At 38.4% G+C, this 22,940-nt stretch overlaps 1 protein-coding gene across 4 annotated transcripts in view; it reads left to right on the top strand.

Annotated features, from left to right (window-relative positions):
• The window catches only part of MSRB3 (methionine sulfoxide reductase B3), a 190,105-nt gene extending 167,990 nt beyond the window's left edge, over positions 1-22,115 (top strand). For all 4 annotated transcript variants that reach the window (XM_017871586.1, XM_017871587.1, XM_017871588.1 and 1 more), the window contains 2 exons: positions 8,782-8,879; positions 18,362-22,115. In XM_017871586.1, coding sequence (XP_017727075.1) covers positions 8,782-8,879; positions 18,362-18,529 — 266 coding nt within the window. In that variant the 3' untranslated portion in view covers positions 18,530-22,115. The remainder of the gene's footprint in view (positions 1-8,781; positions 8,880-18,361) is intronic.
• Positions 22,116-22,940: the final 825 nt, after the last annotated feature.

The raw sequence follows: 22,940 nt of genomic DNA, 5'->3' as shown, positions 1-22,940 counted from the left end.
GCAGTGTCTCTCAGGTCTTACTTAACTTGTCCTTTCTGTAGATTATGTGACTGCTGTCTGTCCTCCATCCTTAAGCAATTTTCTCTTTTTTCAGACTCTGTCCTGATTCCCTTGTCCTCTTCCTATTTCTTGAAATGCTCTCTTTTCTTTTCCTCTACTGACTATTATTCTTTTGCTCAACAATTAAATACCTGTCTGGTTCTCCTCTCCCTTTATATTCATCCCTCCTACATATCCTTATCCAGGACCTTACTGTCTTTTATGTTCTGATGACTTTCCAATCTGCATCTAGAGCTTGGCTCTCATTTCTGAGCCCACATATTCCTTTGTCTCCTAGATCTACAAGAAACTGATTTTGTTATTTTCTCTGTAAAAATGTATCTCTAGCATGATTCAGCTAGTTACACAAGCTGGAAACCTAGTAATAATGTGATCCTGCCCTTCTTCACTGCCCTGCATGTACTGCAGTCACCAACATCAGTAAATTTTGCTCTCTTGATTGCTATATAAACTCTCTCCTACTTCCCAGTCCCATTAAAGCTTCATTATTTCTGTTCCAGTGTAGTCTCTCATCTGATGTACACGTTTCCATGTTCCCTCTTATCCCGAATTCCTCCAGCCTGCTTTCAGAACCATTTTTCTAAAATACAAATTTGATCATGTTACTAGGCTGCTTAAAAGCCTTCAGGTGGCCCCCAATCATCATTTTATCCAGAATGCCCCTGGCAGCAGTGCCACCACCATTTACAACTACTGGGTTCCTGGACAACTAGATGAGAAAGCAGGGCAACCGGTTAACCAAAATAAAGTTAATTTTTGAATAGTACATTGCATTTAAATTTTATTTGCATTTTATCTGCATGAATTTTAGAGTCTATAGGTTTATGCTAATTTTATGTATATTCCAAATTCCCTACTTTTCAAGATATATATATATGTATTTTGTTTTTTGTTTTTTGTTTTTTGTTTTTGTTTTTTGAAACAGAGTCTCACTCTGTTGACCAGACTGGAGTGCAGTGACACGATCTCGGCTCACTCTAACCTCCACCCGCCAGGTTCAAGTAATTTTCCCACCTCAGCCTGCAGAGCAGCTGGGACTACAGGCATGTACCACCACGCCCGGCTAATTTCTGTATTTTAGTAGAGATGGGTTTCACCATGTTGGCCAGGCTGGTCTTGAACTCCTGACCTCAGGTGATCCACCTACCTTAGCCTCCCAAAGTGCTGGGATTACAGGTGTGAGTCACCGTGCCTGGCCCAGATAAATATTTTAAGTATCATTTTTTATTTCAGATACCTCTTAATAAAGCTGAATGAGGCATGGGAGAATGTTTGCCAAAACCAGTGATTTTCTTTTTGTCATATTTACTCTTTGTCTGAACTGAACTAGTTTGCTTCTTGACACTACTGTTTGAAGTAATGAAATCATGTCATCAGCATAAAGGGGCACACGTCCTTATATTTGCAATGGCAGGAGGGAAGAAATACAAGAAATTCTCAAACAATACCAAGCAAATATAAACTTGAAAAGTGGTCTAAGAAATTCCTTTCCACTGAACTAGGCAATGAAGAGACCATTCTAACCTACTGATTCTAACTCAGATGCCATTGCAGATGTCATAAAAGTTTGTGTTAATCTCATACAGCTAACCCATAATCCATTTTTAGCCACAGAGTGAAATCTGATCCAGTTAAAGCTGCTAAAACTTACACTGATTTTGATATTTTTATCATTAAGGCTTTTAAAATGTATTGTAGTTAGTAGAAACATTACGATGCCTCAAATTTGTTGCTTCTTCAAATAAAATATTAGATCAAGAGACTAATGTCTGCAGTTTATTAAAAGAAATCTTACCTTCTTATTCAAGATGATAAACTGAGCATACATGTTTGTTTCCCCTCTCTCACAAGAGACCTCTTTAAAAATGAGAGTAGGAAAAAGAAGAGGAGGAGTAGAAGGAGTAAAAGTAGAAGAAATCCATTGCAAAGAGAATTGGAGTGGGGTAGGGAGCCTTGAGTAGAAAAGGAAGCTCAAAGTATTCCCAAGAAAAAAAAAATGGGTGGAAATGCATTAATGGGTATAACCGATTAAAGAAAGCTGCAGCCCAAAATATGTACCAGAGTTGTTGCAGATGCCCAGCAGAATTACAAAAAGGCTCAGAACTCAATTCTTCAATTTTCAAGAGCAAAATGGGGGCCTGACAACAAGATGCTTAAATGAAAGTCTAAAGAACAACTAGACTAGTTTTATATTTTCCTTATCTTTGTATTTAGAATGACAGATCATTAGTTACCCACAAGAAAACAAGCCTGGAAGACTGCTCTCTTAAGATATTAAACAGCCTGTCTGGGATAATTGGGGCTGCTATTGAGGTGATGATATTCCAGAGTAAACCATTCCCCATTGAGGTATTCAGGGAACCCCAGGATGAAACTTTGTCCATCAGCAACTGACGACAGCAGTCCTGGAGTTCTCAGGCAGCTTTTATATTCAGAGGAAAGACTTGCTAAGGATACAAACCCATACTACATCTAATAGCAGAGAAAACCTCCATCAGATGTGTAGGATAACTGACCTTGGCCTCCATGTTTAAATAGGAACTGTTGATCAAAGATCCACAAAGACATATGAAGGAAACCAAGAACTTGAAATTTAAAAATCAAGATAAGGAGAAGAATTGCCCCAGAAGGAGCAGAGATATTTTAGAGAATCATAGAAAAACTAAAATAAAACAACTCTCTAGTTAATATTCTCAGAAATATTTGAAAAGATACTTTGTTTATAAAATAAGATGATACAGTTACCAAGAAAGCCAGAGATCAACAATAATGTGAAAAAATAAAAGTTGTCAAAAAATACCTACAATTCAATGCCATTTATATAAAATTCTAAACATTTAAAACAGTATATATTGTTTCTGGATATAGACGTATGTAGAAGATGAATCAAAATCAGTGTGGGAATGGTAGGTAAGTAATTGTCTTTGGAGTACTAGGAGGCATAAGAGTAGGGAACAAGGTTAGAGGCAGATCTGCTGTAATTGTTGGAGAAAGAGGGGAAGAACGAAACCTGAAGCCAATATAGAAAACAAGGTAATATCTGTGAAACCTGGGCAGTGAACATCTGTTAAATTGTGGACACCTAGTCTATTATTTGTATACTTTTGCATATGCTTGAAATGTTTGTAATTAAAAACTCAAAAAGTAAAACTTTGAATACAGAAGTTTGTACAGTTGTGTAATAAAGTCATAATCCAAACAAAAATAAAAAGAGGCGTGGCATGCCTTTTAACAAGTGTTGCTGTGAAAAAATGGAAAATCAATTTGATTTTTGGTCTCCTAGGATTGCTTGTTGCAGTAAGGATTTGGCAAAATAATACAAATAATGTTGCTTAATTTTCAACTCTTAGAATCTATAGAAAAGCATGGAAGACTTAATTATGGTTGATCTTTGGAATGGGGCAAAGGATAGGTGGAGGGAAGATGAGGGTGCCAAGGAAGATGAGAGTGGGGAGCCGAATGCTATTATCTTAAGCTACTAAATATCTACTTAAGCTAGATATTCATGCATTTGGTTGTTCATTTATGAGATAGTTTTTTTGGAACACCTTTTATATAGCAGGTACTTTTTTAGTTTGTTGCCAATACAGTGGTAAATGAAACAAACTCTCTGCTTTTATTTTTACTTACATTCTAGTTCAAGAGGCAGACATTACCCAATGAGGTTTTCAAGAAATTAAAAATAACCTAAATATTAAAAGATTGGAAAGGGGAATGGAGGGGAGATTATGTAGGTATGAATGCTAAATCTTAATCTTTCATAAGAAGAAATCAATTCATAATATCTAAAATGTCACTGTGCAATGATGGAAATGTTCTATGTCTATGGAAATCTTGGTGGAAATGTTCTATATGTATATCTGTGCTGTCTAATATGGTCACCATTAGCTACTTGTAGCTGTTGAGAACTTGAAATGTGGCTAGTGTGACTGAGGAACTGTAATTTTATTTAAGTTTAATTAATTCAAATTTAAACAATGACATGACTGATAACTACTGTATTGGACAGCACAGGTTTAAAATGAAATAATCAAGAGACAGCAGCATAAGCACATTTTTAAAGAATTAAACAGAAAATCTATTTATCATGGTTTCCTGTGGGTATGGCGAAACTGACAGGGAGTGTTTCATTATGAGCCATCTTGTTTGATTTTCTACCACATGCACATATTTGGTTGATTACCACTTAAATTTTTGGAAGACTATAGTGCAACCAAATGGGTCTTTGAAGGGGAATAAAGAATCAGTTTTTAAATGAGATACAAGTTATACTTGAAGCATCAGTTGAAGTGAATATTAAATAATTTGGCAAGAGTCAGGGCTCTAAACTTCAAACAATTCTTGTTAGCAGGGGGACTACACAGAGTTGGATTATTTATTTTGAGTTAGGTAATAAGGTAAATTGTGATCAGTGAGGTTAGCAGATTCCAGCTACAAATAATCCGAATACTAGAAATTTTGAAATATGGCCTGGAATTAGAGAGCTGTGAGGACTGATACACACACAAATAAGGACCTATACCTCCAGCTTGTCTCATCAAAACTGTGCTAAAATATGTATCAGCATTATTGAATCATCACCCAAACCCAGTGAGATTCGTTGTGTTCAAACTTACTTTACATTTAAAAATAACAAAAGATGTGTAATTATCTTTCAATTCAGTAAGTTCTCATTCGTGAGTAGTTTCTGCTAGGTTCTACAGGTGAGTCATGTAGCTGACTACCAAGGTTTCTAATATTTATTTTAGGGTGGGGAAGGATTAGGGGGAGTGGAAGCTGAATAGCAGTTCTTGTTAAATTAAGAATAGGACAATGAGGGCCACATTTTCAAGACATGATACAGATAGAATTGGCTTCAACTTGTTTACACTCTGTTGCTAACTTTAACAACATGTTTCACAGATTTTTTTAAAGAAGGTGGGATTGATTGGGATGGAGAGCTAAGAAAGTTTTCCTTATGAGGCAGCTGGCATGAAGCATTTAGAATTTGTCAACAAAATACTACTGGAGAGCTATGCCATTATTCAGTTATGGGCTCAAGTAGACTTGAAACAGATTTATTAAGCTACATTATGGGTTGGAGGGGGAATAATTATTTATACTGCAATCTAAAACAATCCATTCTAGTGTAGATGATATAGCAAGCACCAAAGAAGCTACAACAACTAATCTGGATCACTTGCTCTTATATTTGAGATGAAGATGAGCATATTCTGGAGTTGCTTCACATGATATGAGTAGTATGATATTATATCTGCAGATGAGTGTGGCCTGATGGGTGAATAAAATTGAGGCAGAACTGCCATATTTCAACCTGCCTGCTTCCATTGTACTACATATATTTATTTGCTATCTGGAGATGGGAATTCTTTGAGGGGTGAAACTATTTATTGAAAATAAGGCATCCTTGATAATAATAGGCTAATATCTAAAATGTACAGTTTATATTATTTGAAATGAACTTATAATAGGCCTAATCCAGTGTCATCAAATAGAAACTAAGGGATGTATTGGGGGTGGGGTGAACTGACACTGCTTATACAGGTTTTCACATGACTTTTCTTTTAAAAAGTGCATGGAATGCATCCAAAACAAATAATGTTTTGTTAGAAGACCAAAAGGAAAATCCTAGAGAAAGGAGGATGGATTATCTTTCTTTAATGTCAAAACTGACATAAACACACTCCCCTTCCCCCACCCTTTTGCTCAAGATAATTTTCTCTACAAGACGCAGATTGCTTCAGTCTTTGCCTATCACCCTTTGAAGCACTTTCTTTATTATTAGGAGTGGGGGCAAGGTTTCCTTTGAGGATTTTTACAGCAGTGAAGAGTTCCTTCTTTAAATACTTTCACATGATGAGGGAATTCCGTTTTCAAAGTGCTGTCATCCCTGTGGCTTCTCTGCCATAAGACAATTTATTATTGTGGGAAGGTCCTTCTTAGTTTGATTGTCATTAAGTACTTACCTTTCTGATGTACTCTTTGTATAGAATGTCACTTTTTCTGAGAAATCTAGCAAAGCAACTCAGCATTCTCCTTTGTTAACCTGATTGGCCAAGTTAGCCATGATTCTCTTTTGAAATGTGTGTTCCACCACAGGGAGTTACAGTCTCCAGCATGGTTTCTCCTGCCCATCTCCACTAATCAAGATTTGGGTTGACATATTGAATATTCCATTTTGAAAACTGCCATCTCTTCTACAGGGCAAAGGGAGATTGTGAGTTTTGGGGAGTTTTGAAATATCTTTATTTATTTTTATTTTTTGAGTGTCTCTTCTAATGTTTAAATAATGCCATGGTAAACAACAAACTATTCAAGCATCAACAGTTTCCCAGAAACACTGAAATCTTTTGAGACCTGCACTCTGTTTCAACCTCCCTTATCCTGCTCTATTCTTGAATATAGTTTTCTGGAAAATCCTGTGCGTATCTAATTCAGGTAGAAAAAATTGAGGAAGAAAGTAGAACATAAGAAGAGAGTCCTAAAGTCAGAGTATTCATATCCTAGTTTTGGCTTTGCTACTTACTGCCTGTGTAACCTTGGCAAATAACTTATCCTTCTGCTCCCTCCCACCCCCAAAACCTTGTAAAATGAGTGAACTATATGAACTTCATGTTTCTCCTCTCCTAAATACACAAGAAGTAAACCTCTTCCCTACATAAAGAGGCTTAATTACAGTGATTGAGCCAAGTTGGATACTGCAGTGAGAAACTATCATTGACATTTCCTAATTTAGTCTGTAAGGAGTATGATTTTATTCTTTCTCTTTCTTGTGGAACTCTCTGATGTGCTGTAATTGTTTATCTCATTTGCTTATTTAAGGCTAACTGGAAATCAGTTTAAGAAACATTTGAGTTGTGCCTTTGTACTGGACACTGTGTTAGGCAGTAAGAATACTCAGGTCAATGAGGTTAGACTCTGCCTTCAAGGTGTTCACTAACTAGTTAGGGAGGAAGGCATGAAAATAAATTACAAATCCAGGGTGATGTCTAGAACAAGATAAATAAATATAAGATGCAATGTAGCATAAAGGAAAAATATATGTGTGTATATCTATTTCTCTATACCTATTTTGAATTCTAGGAATAGGACTATGTGGTGCTGGAGTAAGGTAGCTTTATAGTAAATTTAACACAACAACAAAACTCCTAAACCTGTTTGCCTGTTTACTACTAAATCAAGTGTGTCCCTCCATAATATTAGTTGCCTTAAATTGCAATTAAATGAGTTATGCCCTTGAAGGTTAAAAAGGAAAAAACAGAATGTTTTCTTTCTTTTCATAGATAAATGACTTTATTTTTCAATGTCCTCAAATATCACCATTAAACCTGTTTTCACTAGCAATTGGCACTTCTATTATTAACAAAGAAGAACCCCTAAGTGTGTCAAGTAACCATTGTGAACCAAATATTATAGCCTGGAATATATTGAAATTCTCTTTAGAATTTAGAAAATGGGAAGATACTCATTTTCTTAAGAATACCAGTATGTCTCAGCATAATTAATTTTTGTGAAAGGTTATAGTCTGGAAGGTTAAGGTTTTCCTGGTGCTTTGTAGCAATTTTGAGATCAAATCAAGGAATTAGAAAGTGTTAAAACTCTCAGTGTTAAATCTAGCACTGACTATCAATACTATACTCTTGCACTGTGGGAGATGAGGGAGCTTGGGAGATTTGGCCTAATCTAATTTGTTTTGTTTGAAACTGCAAATCATGTTGTTGAAGTTTGCATTCTGTTTTCTTTCAATAGGTGTGTTAACACAAAGCACCAGGTTCTTAACAGGCTTCTTCCTTTCTGCAGAAGTAAATTTGACTTGTGAAAAAGAAAAAAAATGCACCAGCACTTCAGCAATATTGTCCCTCTTTCATCATTTTGGGGATTCAGGCTTCAGCTCAGTAACTCCAGACATATTTTGGGAAAACATAAAAACATGCCCATAAGTGCTGAACATAAAACCTGACTGTACACTCAAAACATTTGTACAATCTTATGATCCATTTACCATCAAGTTTCTTAAAGTGTGCATATATTTTTAAAATCACTAGAATAAATAAAAATTGGAACTAGATGCTCTTTGAGACAAGGTGCTACCCAGAGATGTCTGAGGACTGATGCTCTATGAGTCGCCTATGAAGTGAACAAGCTTCTTGCCCATAAAAATAGATAGATGCTATGATTTCCAGATAGCCCTTGTTCCAGGAAATTAGATGAGGATGGTGACAACAGGATAGTTGTTTTTTTAAAAAAATATTTTAACTATCTAAACTAAGTACTGAAAAAGCTTGCTTTCTAAGGAGACATGGAATAGTTGAAAAGTTAACAGCCAGACCAACTAATTGTGTTTTGGAAAACATCATAATGGAAGATTCTTGGTGCTTCAGGGCCAGGCCCAGTGACTCTGAAGACAAGAGAAAGAGTGGTAAGAGAGAACCTTCTAAGTTCAAGGATGCTTTAGAAAACTATTGGATGGTCTAAGAATGTCTCATGAAGCACCAAACCCCAGTGCAACTGTAATCTGAATGTGAGGAAGGGGTTAAAAAATTACTGTACTCTTGTAAAATATATTTTCCTTCAGCTTTTGACCTTTCTTTTTTTCAGGTTGAAAAGTTAAACATACACTTAGGATTTTCATTATTTGCTTAATATTCTTTAAAATGCATTCTAACCCAAGGCTATGTATCTTTCGTCTCTGCTTCGGTTCTTGTGCCTGCTGTGCCCCAGGTTGGCCTTCATTCCACGATGTGATCAGTTCTGAGGCAATCACATTCACAGATGACTTTTCTTATGGGATGCACAGAGTGGAAACAAGCTGCTCTCAGGTGAGTTCATCCTTTCTGAAAACCCAATACGCTGCTCCCTCTGCATTGCAAACACTTTCAGGACTCCTGGTTATGCTAAATATAGCAACTAAAGCCAAGTGACTGGTCACAAGAAGGACAGACAAGCTTGACGAAGTCTGTATGAAGTCCGAGGGATGCCTATGTTCAGGTGTTTAGCAAGTCTAGTGGAATGTTAAGGCCGGCATAATAGCTCATGCCTGTAATCCCACACTTCGAGAGGGACAAGTGGGGAGGATCACTTGAGGCCAGGAGTTCAAGACCAGTCTGGGCAACATGGTGAGACCTCGTCTCTACAGAAAATATTTTAAAACTTAGCAGAGCATGGTAGCATATGCCTGTAGTTCTAGCTACTCAGGGGACTGAGGCAGGAGAATCGCTGGAGCCCAGGAAGTCGAGGCTGCAGGGAGCTGTGATCATGTACTGTATTCCAACTTGGGCAACAGAGCAAGACCCTGTCAAATAAATAAATAAATAAATAAATAAAACTCCAGCCTGGGGAACAGAGCAAGACCATGTCAAATAAATAAATAAATAAATGCCAGTTATTGGCTTCACTACTATTAAACAAAATCAATGGTTGGAAAAAATCATCTTCAATTGGCTCAGTAAAGTGAAGAGTGGGCTGTTCCTGGGGCATATGAAGATTTCATTATGTGGCTTTGTATAACCTGATATTTTGATAATCTCCCTCTCCTTGCAGTTCTGTGTACCCACTGTTCAGTCAGAATGCCTCTAATGGCAGTGATCCAAAGACAATCAAGGAAGACCTCAGAAATTGCTTTTTTTATGTGGGTGTGAGGAAGGTGGTTGAAGAGAGGCTGTGGGAAGTGAAAGTTCAGTGGTAGGTCAGCTATATGAGATAAGGTAATTCCTTTTCTGCTTCTCCTGATATACAGACATCCTCATTTCCAATAATTTTCTAATTAGTTCTGTCCATCTGCTCTAACCAAATTAATGCTGGCTCTAAGGAAGCAAATGAGCATGTGTTGAGGAGGAGGCAAAAATAGTTAATCTGACACCCACAATCGAGATACTTGAACTTGTGGGTATTTTGTGCTTAAACACAGAGACAGAATCTCCATCTACATGGAATAAGAGCAGCTGCGTATTCTACGGAAGTCAGTCTTGTTCTTTTAATCTGCTTTAAATAAGTGAAAAGTAAAGCTTGCAATATTGTGGCATTGAAAGTTATTGACCCCACAGGGTATTTTGTTGGGGAATCTGTTGGACATATCAGAGGTACAGGGGCATGATCAGGCAGCTGTAATAGCAAAGTGATTGCCATATGGGCCTCCCTCAGCATTCTTTACCTGCCCTTTATCCATTTTTCTTTAACCCCTCCACCAGGCACAAGATTTTTGGGGAGTAGGTGGCATATTTACTACCAAGTAGGGAGGGAGATTGGTTTGAACCTAACCATCTGATGAATTTTTGTTTTTATTTAAGAAAAAAAAGACTGGCAAGTTTCCTGTCCTCCAAGTGTGAAGACTGCTCTCTCCCTTGAAAATTAGACTTCATATTTTATCTGAATCACATTTTCAGCTCGCTCTTGTTTCTCAGAATGGAGTCTCTGATGATAATAGTGGAACTTTCTGGTGCTGGGTTTTACCCACAGAGGGTCTAATGTAATTGGACGGGTTTAGTGTGGGGAGCAGCATTTTTAAAAGTTCCTCTGGTTAATGCTCACAATAACCTTCTGAGGTAGGTACTTTTTTTTCTCTGTTATGTTACAGTTGAGGAAACTGACGCACAAAGAGAATAATTAAACTTGGGTCAGTTTATGTGGATTTAAGTGGCGGAGCTGAGACTTGAATTAGGGTACTCTCCAGAGCTCTTTATGGTGCCCAGATAGATAGACAGCTTGAAAAGAGTCATTAAAATTTAAAAATCCCATGATCTTCCAGCAGTTGGCTTAATGCAGTTTAGTTTTGGGGATTTTTTTTGTTTTTTGTTTTTGAAATGGGGTTTCACTCTGTCGCCCAGGCTGGAGTGCGGTGGCACAATCTTGGCTCACGGCAACCTCCATCTGCTGAGCTCAAGCAATCCTCTCACCTCAACCTCCCAAGTAGCTGGGATCACAGGTACGCACCACCACACCCGGATAACTTTTTGTAATTTTGGTTGAGACGGGGTTTCACCATGTTGCCCAGCTGGTCTTGAACTCCCGAGCTCAAGTGATCCACTCGCCTCAGCCTCCCAAAGTGCTGGGATTTACAGGCATGAGCCACCGTGCCCAACCTGCAATTTAGTTTAAATTCAATTAAATTTGATCGATGATTTTATAACTGTCACAAAAAGGTAAACTATAAGTAGGATGGCTCACATTAATTTGTAACTTAGGTACACAGTAATTAGTAAAACTCTTTTAAGACTAATCGTTGTTTCTTTTCCTTTTCAAGCTACAAATGCTGTTACATGATTGTTTCTTTCTCGTTTTCACTCAGAACCCATTTTCAAACATTGACTCTTATGAAAACTAAATTTAAAAGGCACAGAAAAATGAAGCATAAGATATTAACTTTCCTTATGACCCTACTCTCCAATCTCTTTGTGACAAATTCTTATAATTCACTGTTGGAATAAACTTCTTTCTTTCTGTGTGCCAGTCACAGAGATAACATCAGTAATAGTCTAGGAAAGATCATTATTAAGATGTCCTACAGTGACCAAAGAGAAATGAAACCCACAAACAATGCCAAAATTAGGCATTCCTAAAAGAAGTCAAGCTAAACCAAGCATAGCTGTTGGCCCCGCAGTTAAAGCCCAAGGTGACTGTTCCTGTTCTTTCCTAACAGTTGTATGATGAACCAATACTGACCTGCTCCCTTTTGACTTCTTTTTCCACAACCTTCACTTCTCATATTTAGAAAGTGTTTGACCCTTTCTTAAATAGAACTCTTAAATTTAAAGAAAAGAGGGAGAGGAATTTGTTCTGCTAAGGCATGTATGAAAATACATACTTTGGAGTAAAGTAAGTTCCATGTAGGAGAGAATGAGGTTCCAGCACTAACGAATAGTATGTGTGCCATACACTTGCCCTTGTGGATGGAGGAGGGGGTGTCTGCCACCTAAGCACAAAAACAGCATACTGAATTCAAGTGGACTTGGTATCTTTCATTTCAATTTCTCTGTCTTTTATTTGTGTGTTCCATGCACATTTATTTTCCTTTTGTTTTACAATTTTCTTTCTTTTTTTTTAAATTTTCCTTTTTCTCAGCATCTTTTTTTACCTTGACTTGATAAAATAAAAGATTTAATAGTTCCCATGCTAGAGTGATCACTTGTATTTTACTTCCTATTTTCTCGTTTTAGCACTATTTTCTCATTATCTGTTTATCTTTTTTTACCTTATAGTTTTTCAGTTCATGTAGTCTCTTCTCCTGCTCAGAACTTCTCCTGTTTATTTTATTTTATTATTTTTTATTATGCTTTAAGTTCTGGGAAACATGTGCAGAACGTGCAGATTTGTTACATAGGTGTACACGTGCCATGGTGGTTTGCTGCACCCATCAACCTGTCATCTACATTAGGTATTTCTCCTAATGGTATCCCTCCCCTAGCCCCCAATCCCCCGACAGGCCCTGGTGTGTGATGTTCCCCTCACTGTGTCCATGTGTTCTCATTGTTCAACTCCCACTTATGAGTGAGAACATGTGGTGTTTGGTTTTCCATTCCTGTGTTAGTTTGCTGAGGATGATGGCTTCCAGCTTCATCCATGTCCCTGCAAAGGACATGAACTCTTCCTTTTTTTGGCTGCATAGTATTCCATGGTGTAACTGACAAATGGGATCTAATTAAGGTAAAGAGCTTTTGCACAGCAAAAGAAACTACCATCAGAGTGAACAGGCAACCAACAGAATGGGAAAAAATTTTTGCAATCTATCCATCTGACAAAGGGCTAATATTCAGAATCTACAAAGAACTTAAACAAATTTACAAGATAAAAAACAAATCCATTAAAAAGTAAGTGAAGGATATGAACAAATACTTCTAAAAAGAAGACATTTATGCAGCCAACTTCTCCCATTTTTTAAGGGTTTTATTTTATTTATTATTATTATTATTATTTTGCTGGTGAGATAATGTGGGAAACTTATCTGGTTTGTTCTGTTTCTAAAATTATTGTTGTATTTTTGATTTACGTGGCTTGTCTTTTCTCTGGACTGAATTGCCTCAATATGTTTTGTGTTATAAAAAATCTATTCGATGCTTTTAGTGTATTGTAGACATTTTCTGTCAGATATGTTATGTGGTGTATTTCTCTCCTTTTGGTAAAGATGGAGTATCTAAATACGAAGAACCTTTAACTGCCAACTTCTACAAATGAACTGAGTTTTCATGGACAAAACGTAAATCGACTCAACCTGATCAGCAGTTTTTCTTTTGGTTCCTACCTAATTCTCACTTTAGTGCTTAGGATTCTTTTTTTAAAAAAAAATTGTGGTAGGGATGACACCATGCATGCAGTGAATTGGCTTCATATTTGCATAGGAATTGTAGACTCATTGAGAGCCAATATCCTACCACCTCTTTACAGTACATTGTAAAGAGGTTTGTCCGTGTGTCCAGTGGCTTCTCAGATAATGTTTTTAGTAAATTTTTACTGAGAGAGTTAAGATTGGTTCAGTCCTGTCACCACTTTTTCTAGAAGTCTTGCAGTGAGGTCTAAAAGAATTGTTGTGTAGGAAATAGCACACTGCCTAATCTTTGCATTGACAGCATTGAAAACAAGCAAGGGTAGGAGAGATTCTTCACTGTCTTCATTATAATTGCTGCTTATGGGTACCCTGTTATATTCTGATTTTGGTTGCAATTGTATGAGTTCTCCTTTGTTATTCCACCTACTGAATTGAGGAATTACATTTCAGTTATCTCTTCCAAAGAGGATCTTCATCTTAAATTTACTCACTTTGGTGGGCACATGTATTTTCCCTCCAGCTGCAGCCATTTTGTAACAATTTTCAGCTATAAAGAATTTTCCTTAATTTAATTTATATTTTCAACTAGTGATAAAATACATTGCTTCTATTCCAGTTTCACTGACTACCATGAATAATTATTTGACAGCCTCTCCCTAATCCTCCAACCCCAGCCTGTTAAGCAACGTTTTGTCAGGAGTTTAAATTCAGTGCAAAGAGGTTAGATTTCCACAGTTTAACCTGTAGTTCAGTGAAGTAAGTTCCTTCTAGAATACTTGGGGAATTCGTCCCTCTTCAGATCAAAATTCTACATCTGGAGCAAATGGGAGACTAATAAATCACTTAACTTTTTGTAATATTCTTTGTGGAAACCATCAGAAATCTGAAATTGCCCGTGTTGGAGTCTATTTATGAGTTCTGCTATTACTGCTTGAGTCTATGGTGTAGTCCCTTAAGTTTGTTTAAGATCATTATTAATTTGTTCTAAGTCAGCCAAATCAACAGAAAGGTAAATATGCACCAATAGAAAGTATTTTTCAAAAGTTAAGTAGTTTTTGGTAAAAACTCCAAACCTTATTAATTTTCTACAGATGACAACTCACATATTGCTGATGATTAAAGATACACATATGTTACAATAGGGCTTCAGACTCACAGCCCATCTCTCTTTTTCTTGATCTTTCAGTAAGATCATAATGCTAAACTGGTGACTTCACAGTCATTTCCTTGGCAAAAGATTAATATCACAAGCACAGAGGGAAAAAAAAACCCCACTTACACACAAGTGTCTTCAATAACACTGGGAGAAAATAGAATACTACTGGCAAAGTAAATTGCTTTTCTTAAAACTTCCCATCCTGCCCCATGTGCCCAAGTGTAAAAGCCCTGCTTTGAAAATGCTTCATTTCATAGATCAAACACTTAAGAGAAAATGACAATAATAAAGCCCAAACATCCTAGGAATAGCTAGGAGAAAAACCTCCAAGACAGTGGGAAATACATCAGTGCAGAAAAATGTAACTGTGTTGAATACACTATTTGTGTTTCTTATGTATACAATTGAGAACTACAGTCAGATTTTAAGGAATTATGTTAAATTTGATGCTCAAACACTTATTTTAGGGGGGTCCTTTCCCTTGGTTCTCTGCAGATTCTTTAGCTGCCACCGTTTCTGAGTAGGAGGTTTAGGTGACAAAGGATTCTTGTGAGAATTCAAATTTTTTCTTTTAAACAATCATCTGATGCTCTTCAGAATGAAGACCAGAATATTCAGGTACATTTACCTGAGAAATAAAGAAACACACACGTAACCATTAAAAATAACGTTCAAAATGCACACTAAAGATTCTATCCTGAAATAAATCATTAACAGCAGGTCTCAGAGATTTCTTCATCCGGCAACCAGTTTGTTTCAGTTACAACCAGTTGTGCTGAGAGACCCTAACACATTGCCAGTTGGCTGGGGCCTGGGAGGCAGAGCTTGCAGGCAGCTGATGGGTGCAGCACACCAACATGGCACAAATATACATATGTAACAAACCTGCATGTTATGCACATGTACCCTAGAACTTAAAAAAAAAAAAAAAAAAAAAAAAAAAAAGAAAAGAAACAGTGTATCTCTGGCAACTACCATTTATCCTCCCAGCTTTCCCAGGACTAGAAGCTGCAAATAATGGGCTCCATGCGCATCCTCTCAGGAAGGAGCCTTTAAGGCTTGTGCGCTTTTCAAAGAACCCAGGTAACAGTCCTTTCTGGGAGATTAGGTTTACCTGGGAGGAGGCACGAATGGCACTGCGTGGTTAGGCTTCCCTCAGACAAATGGCTTTGTTGGCAGTGGGGTGGGCATGTATGTGGTGCCACAGATACGGATGAACACCTTTCTATGTTTTGAGATGATGCTACTCCCTCAGTAACCTAAGGCTGCTGTGAGTCTTCCAGAACACCCTGTGGCAAGTATAATGAAGCCATAACTATCATTTTCAGGGGACTCAATCTGTTTCTGAGGATTTTTCTACCCCCATCCTCAACCCATATATTTGTTAGCAAATGGTTTTCATTGTCTTTTTCTAACTGTAATTTCTCTTCCTCACTTCTCCTTTTTCTTTTGCCTTGTATTAGGGACACACCTAGAATCAGTGTTTTCCTTTCTATTTAACCAGAATACTAGTTCCAGATTAGCAAATGAAACTACAGGTTGAAAACCCAGTTCAACAGATTCAATTACTGTAATTTGGATTTTGAAAATATGATTTGGGAAATTAAGACTATATAACTTATTCTTAAACATCTTCAAATATATCCTTACTATGCTTTATTTTTGGTGTAGAATAAATAGAAATATTTTCTAAAGATGCTCAAGAGATTATTAGCAAAGGCAATATCACTTATTTTTCCCAGATAGCTGCGTTCTCTCATTAAACACACACACACACGCGCGCGCGCGCACACACACACACACACATACACACACCCCTAAGGCTTGTAGGTATATGAAAACTTCATCTCTTAACTGCCAAGTGATCCAAGTGCTGGAGCTGCATCTGAGATCAGTAATTGTGCACACACACTGGTCACCGAGAGCACTAGTTCCCGTTGGACAGCACCTTGACTCTTTTGGCAGGCAGAAATGGGTGTTTCCTGTGTCCATTGGGCAAGCATATGTATTTTTACTGGTTCATCTTAGCTGTGGATGCCTAAAAATTTGGCATCAATTGTTTATAGAAAGGAAAAGCAATCTGAGCTGTCAGCCTTGATATTACCTAAACCTGCATAGAATGTGGTAAAATAATACAGGATTTGTTTTTTAGGCCTGTTTCATATTTTCTAGGCAATAGATCAAATCAGTTCAGGGTTCATTTTTAGCTCTCTAATAAACTGACAGAGTTTGCTGGCAGTGAAATGAGAATGCACTTTTAACATGGAAGTGCCATACAGTCAAAGTTGCTATTTCTGCTATTTATTAATAACTAGGGAACGCTTGAGAATTGAGCTTAGCATGTTCAACAGCGAAACTAAGATTCTAGTGCTTTTCATTGTAATGAGCACCTTCCCTCATTTTTCTCTCTTCATCTCCATTTGGTATCTCAGCCCCAGTCCCTTGTCAATTCATACTCTTCCCTTGAAACTTATAAGTAAGTGTTTTATACACCAAACCAGCACAGTGAGAATTAACGAATCATTGATATGCTTTTTCTCTCATACTCTTACCTAAATCTTGACTCTTCCCTGTCCTCAAAATGCCCTCCCCTAGAGATACACTTCCTCCAGGTCCTTATTCCAAAGTCACCCCAGGTAGGCCTCTTCTCACCACCCTAACATTTCATATCACCTTCCTTTTTTCCTCCCTTAGCATTGCTTTCTACCTTCCATGCTTTATAGTTCACTTGTTTTCTTGTGTACTGTCTGTCTCTCCCACTAGAATGTAAGCTCTATGAGGCCAGGGATTGTTGCCTGTACTCCAGAGTGTACAACAGTGCCTGGCATATAGCAGGCACTCCATTAATAAGTGAATGAATGGAAGTCATTTACCCCAAGCTTTGGTTTCTTTGTTGCATGATAAATGATGGATTTTCACAGCCTGCTTGAATATGGTACACCAGTGTCTCCATTTCCTTCGCCCTGTCCCTGCTGGAAGAGGGTAGTAGATATCTAAGTGTGACATGTACCTTCATTTCCTGGAGCTGAACCCAGCATCAACGCGGTTAGTGTAGGGGTATTCACTGAGCCAGCCTTTTTGGAGAAACTTTCTCTGGGCTGGATTTCTCTCAAACACCAACATGATGCTCCTTCTGCCTCTGTCTAGACCTTATGTCTCTTCTTCTCCAGCTTTTTGAATAGTCAGTAAACTTGATTTTAGCTAAATAGCTTATTCCTTTTCTTTATATTATAGTTCATTTGGATAAAGAAGCCAACATGATACTCTACTTATTGGAAGCCAGGAAAAAAACAATTGTGTATGCTAGAGATGTTTCCTTTTGCTACATTTGCAGCTCTGGTGACTGTGACATAAATCCATTGAGCCTTGCCATTGCTTCGCTAGGTTCCAAGAACATCCAGTGCTTGTCTGATGTTAAGTTTTACTGCCCATGAAAGCAAACATCACCTCTGTCATGGCCAGTTAAACAGTATCTTTTCAGTGGACTTCTGCATATCTGAAACCCACCCATCCAAAGCCAAAAGTAATGCCGGGGGAAAGATTTCATTCTGCCATGTTTCTTACAAGGAAAGATCAAGGGTCAACTTGATTCATAAAATTACTGCAGTCATTTTTCAGCCGGCTGAGAGACTTCACAGATCAAAAAATACAGTGGCTCTTAAACAATTTCTGATATGCACAATTCTGGTGTTTTTTATTCTCAGCATGTGGCACAAAGCCTGCCAGAAACCATCTTTGCGACTATTGACAGGCAGATTAGAAATCATCCACGATGGTTTCCTTCATTTCTCTACAGGCTGGTCATCCATTTAAACTGCTTAATGTGAATTCCTCTCAAAGCCTGCTTTGTACATGCTTTTCCCTGACGTTTTGTTCTTCTCTTGCAGTGTGGTGCTCACCTTGGGCACATTTTTGATGATGGGCCTCGTCCAACTGGGAAAAGATACTGCATAAATTCGGCTGCCTTGTCTTTCACACCTGCGGATAGCAGTGGCGCCGCCGAGGGAGGCAGTGGGGTCGCCAGCCCAGCCCAGGCGGACAAAGCGGAGCTCTAGAGTAATGGAGAGTGATGGAAACAAAGTGTACTTAATGCACAGCTTATTGAAAAAATCAAAATTGTTTATCTTAATAGATATATTTTTTCAAAAACTATAAGGGCAGTTTTGTGCTATTGATATTTTTTCTTCTTTTGCTTAAACAGAAGCCCTGGCCATCCATGTATTTTGCTATTGACTAGATCAATAACAGTTTATAGCTTTAGCAAATGGAGACAGCTTTGTGAAACTTCTTCACAAACCACTTATACCCTTTGGCATTCTCTTCTTTGAGCACATGGCTTCTTTTGCAGTTTTTCCCCCTTTGATTCAGAAGCAGAGGGTTCATGGTTTTCAACTGTGAAAATAGAGATCTCCTCTGCAGTGTAGAGACCAGAGCTGGGCAGTGCAGGGCATGGAGACTTGCAAGACACATGGCCTTGAGGCCTTTGCACAGACCCACCTAAGATAAGGATGGAGTGATGTCTTAATGAGACTGCTCAGCTTTGTGGAAAGTTTGAGCTAAGGTCATTTTTTTTTTCCCTCACTAAAAGAGTGTGAAGGTCTAAAGTCTTTCCTTATGTTAAATTGTTGCCAGATCTGAAGGGGCATACTGAGTGTTGTGGCAGAGAAGTAAACATTACATCACTGTTAGGCCTTTATTTTATTTTATTTTCCATCGAAAGCATTGGAGGCCCGGTGCAATGGCTCACGCCTGTAATCCCAGCATTTTGGGAGGCTGAGGCAGGCAGATCACGAGGTCAGGAGATTGAGACCATCCTGACTAACACGGTGAAACCCCGCCTCTACTAAAAGTACGAAAAATTAGCCGGGCGTGGTGGTGGGCGCCTGTAGTCCCAGCTACTCAGGAGGCTGAGGCAGGAGAATGGCGTGAACCCAGGAGGTGGAGCTTGCAGTGAACCAAGATCGCACCACTGCACTCCAGCCTGGGCAACAATGCGAGACTCTGTCTCAAAAATAATAATAAATAGTACAAAAACTAGCTGGGCATGGTGGTGCATGCGTGTAGTCCCAGCTACTCTGGAGGTTGAGTCAGGAGAATTGCTTGAACCCAGGAGGCGGAGGTTGCAGTGAGCTGAGATCACACCACTGCACTCCAGCCTGGGCAACAGAGTGAGATTCTGACAAAAAGAAAAAAAAAAGAAAAGAAAAAGAAAGCAGCATTGGAATGTAAGACAACTGTAAAATACTGGGCCCCACTTGGTGTAAAATTCAAAAAGAAGAATGCCTGCCCATCACCTTTTTATAAGTTCTTCTCTCCACACCTAAAAGCAGCTGCAGTTGGAAGGGCATTTTGGTAAATTCCACTGTGTAAAATAAAATATTAGGGGCAACACACGTCATCAAGGCAGCAGGAATGAGAGAGAGCAGAGAAGATCAAGGATGAAGTCTTGAGTACTGAAAAATTCAGTCCTGGGCAGAAAAACTGACAGGGCACTACAAGTAACAAACAGAATCCAAGTGGGGGGGGCCTTTGTGCACGGAGCTCCAGGTGACCTCTGGAGAGACATGGGGATTCACATGGAAAGCTAAAACGGAAGCTCAAGTTTCATACTCAACACAATCTTCTGTGTGACAAGGGACAAGCCATTTAGCCTCTCTGTGCCTATTTCTTCATGTATAAACTGGGACTCATAGTATTTGTAAAATGTATTGATAACTCTCAGGGCAAATTCACTATATTGCTATACAGTTGAGATCAGTGTTGTAAAATTGAACTGATCTGGTTCTAATTGCCTCAAAGGCCAAAGCCCAGGCATTTGAAATGGAAAGAAGCAGAGAGGAGGCTGACTTAGCTGATTGATATGGAAACAGTTGGGCCAAGAGCCAGAATTTCCCTTTGTAGCAACACGGCTAGTTTTACTTTGAGAAGCTCTGCTCAGTTGCTTTATAACATTAAGTCTGGTGGAATGGATGTCACTGTGCACAATAAAGTTTTCACAAGTATAAACAATGGTGATATAAGTCAACATTGCTGTAGCCAGGTGTGAAGGTATGGTGTGTGATGATTGTACATCGTGTTTGTTGCTTTGGATGCTGATCTTGAATTGTAGTTTAAAATATGTATGTATTTTTGTAACTCTTTGAAAGCTTATGAAGACTGACAGCTTTCCTTGTAAACACTAAGACAAAAAAAGAAGAGGGACATTTGACAATTTTAAAGAAACAAGAAGAAATTAGAATGAAAAGCTGTGACAAAACAGTGTCAGTGTGGCCATGTCCACATTCCTCCATGTCTCTCTCTACAGGCACCTCTCTTAGAAGCCCGACATCCTGGTAGACTCTTTATAGTAATGTACGCTTGATTCCAGATGAGCCCCAATCTTATCTGGATGCTCCGATAAGAGGTTTCTATCTGAGCATCCAGATGCTCCCTCAGATTCCAAGACATTTCACCCGAGGCCCTAGATTCACTCTGGAATTCGTACGCTTCACGTCTTTCTAGAAATGAGGTATAAAATTTAAGACCAGACCTCGGCCATCAGTGTCCAAACCATCCTGAAAGTCTTTCCCAACCTCACAGAGAAAGCCCTAGTATTTCCCAGTGACCCCAGGATTCCATGTTGGGGCGGCCAAAGAAATAGGTCTCTTCGGGCTGTGCCACAGCCTGCAGCCCATCCTTCAGAGGCACACACAGCACCTCTGGGCTGCTCCAGCTCTGTGGGATAGCCTCCCCTGGGGTCCGTGGGATGTGGGCCACAGTGTTGAGGCAGACAAGGAGGATCAATCAGAGGCCTCTTCCCTCTCCACAGAGACTGGATTGTCATTGTTCCTTCATTTATGTTGCAGGGCTTAACATTTCACTCAAAAAAAGCCCCTCTTTTTCTAATCCTTAGTCTTTGTTTCAAGGAAAGCCAGTTTTTCTTTTACCACATTTTCCAGGACCAACTTTAAGAAAAACGCAACATCTATTAAAAAAAAAGTGGGGTGTATGCATGTGGTTTAATTCCAGATTGCTTTTGGGTTTAAGTGGTATCAAATTTCAGTATATTTCTGTCTTATGTGAAAGAAATATATTACTAAAATGTCAGTGAGCAATAATGTCAGCTGTCGAGCACTAGATTTATTTTTGCAGGATATGGAGTGCAATGAACTGAGTCAATATGGCGAGGTGTATGTGATCTGTGGGAGTTATGCCATTTAACATAGGAAGTGCATGGGACTTTCCCTCTCTGCACTCCAGCTCTTACTGTACCATTAGAAGATGCAAAAAGTACAGCCCTATGTTCAAACAGAATGGATCTGAAAAAAGCAGCAATATCTGTTGTATTAGAGAACATTCCCATGTGTTTAAACTCTTCACTTCTTAGATGCATTTAAATTCTTAATGCAAATGACGTAGCAATTTGAAAACTTCTCCGTATTAATTGTGTTTAAAATGTCTTGCTTTAAATACAAAAAAAATGGTAATGGGGATTACCTTTTGTTTTGAAGGTTAAATATTATTTTGCCTTAGATAGCTTTGTAATAATTTTTCTCCAGACAGTTCAAAACTTTTGAAAAATGACATGAATTTTCATTAAAAACCCTTTTCCTATGTTTATTGTATACAAGAATTATGCAATAAAATTTCTTTATAAAAATATTTTCTTCTTTGATTCCTAAAGACTCCTTTTATTTTCAGCAGAGATACATGGACTAGAGTTCGTAGCAGACTGTTCTGTTTGCCTCCTTAATCAGCTGACAAGTCTGTAGTCTGTATAGAGAGCCTTTCATCTGATGCAGTTTTTGGAAGTTGGGTTTCTCACAGTAGGGTCAAGTCCAACTCTTCATACCACAGGCCCTGGGAGAGGCCTCCAGGGATCTGAAAGACTGGAGGAAAGGGAAACATTTGCAGAATTACTCAACCTTCACCTCACCTCAGCAAAATCTTCAGCAGCTTGTGTATGTTTCTTTGCTTAAAATATGGATTTGGGAGTTCCACCATGAAANAAAACTTTTGAAAATGACATGAATTTTCATTAAAACCCTTTTCCTATGTTTATTGTATACAAGAATTATGCAATAAAATTTCTTTATAAAATATTTTCTTCTTTGATTCCTAAAGACTCCTTTTATTTTCAGCAGAGATACATGGACTAGAGTTCGTAGCAGACTGTTCTGTTTGCCTCCTTAATCAGCTGACAAGTCTGTAGTCTGTATAGAGAGCCTTTCATCTGATGCAGTTTTGGAAGTTGGGTTTCTCACAGTAGGGTCAAGTCCAACTCTTCATACCACAGGCCCTGGGAGAGGCCTCCAGGGATCTGAAAGACTGGAGGAAAGGGAAACATTTGCAGAATTACTCAACCTTCACCTCACCTCAGCAAAATCTTCAGCAGCTTGTGTATGTTTCTTTGCTTAAAATATGGATTTGGGAGTTCCACCATGAAAACTCTGTGGATAAAAATGCAGGAATGATACCACGCTGGTG

The sequence above is a fragment of the Rhinopithecus bieti genome, unplaced genomic scaffold (assembly GCF_001698545.2).
Source record: "Rhinopithecus bieti isolate Rb0 unplaced genomic scaffold, ASM169854v2 scaffold_5924, whole genome shotgun sequence".
Classification (NCBI taxonomy): domain Eukaryota; kingdom Metazoa; phylum Chordata; class Mammalia; order Primates; family Cercopithecidae; genus Rhinopithecus; species Rhinopithecus bieti.
This window is presented reverse-complemented; position numbering and strand designations above follow the sequence as displayed.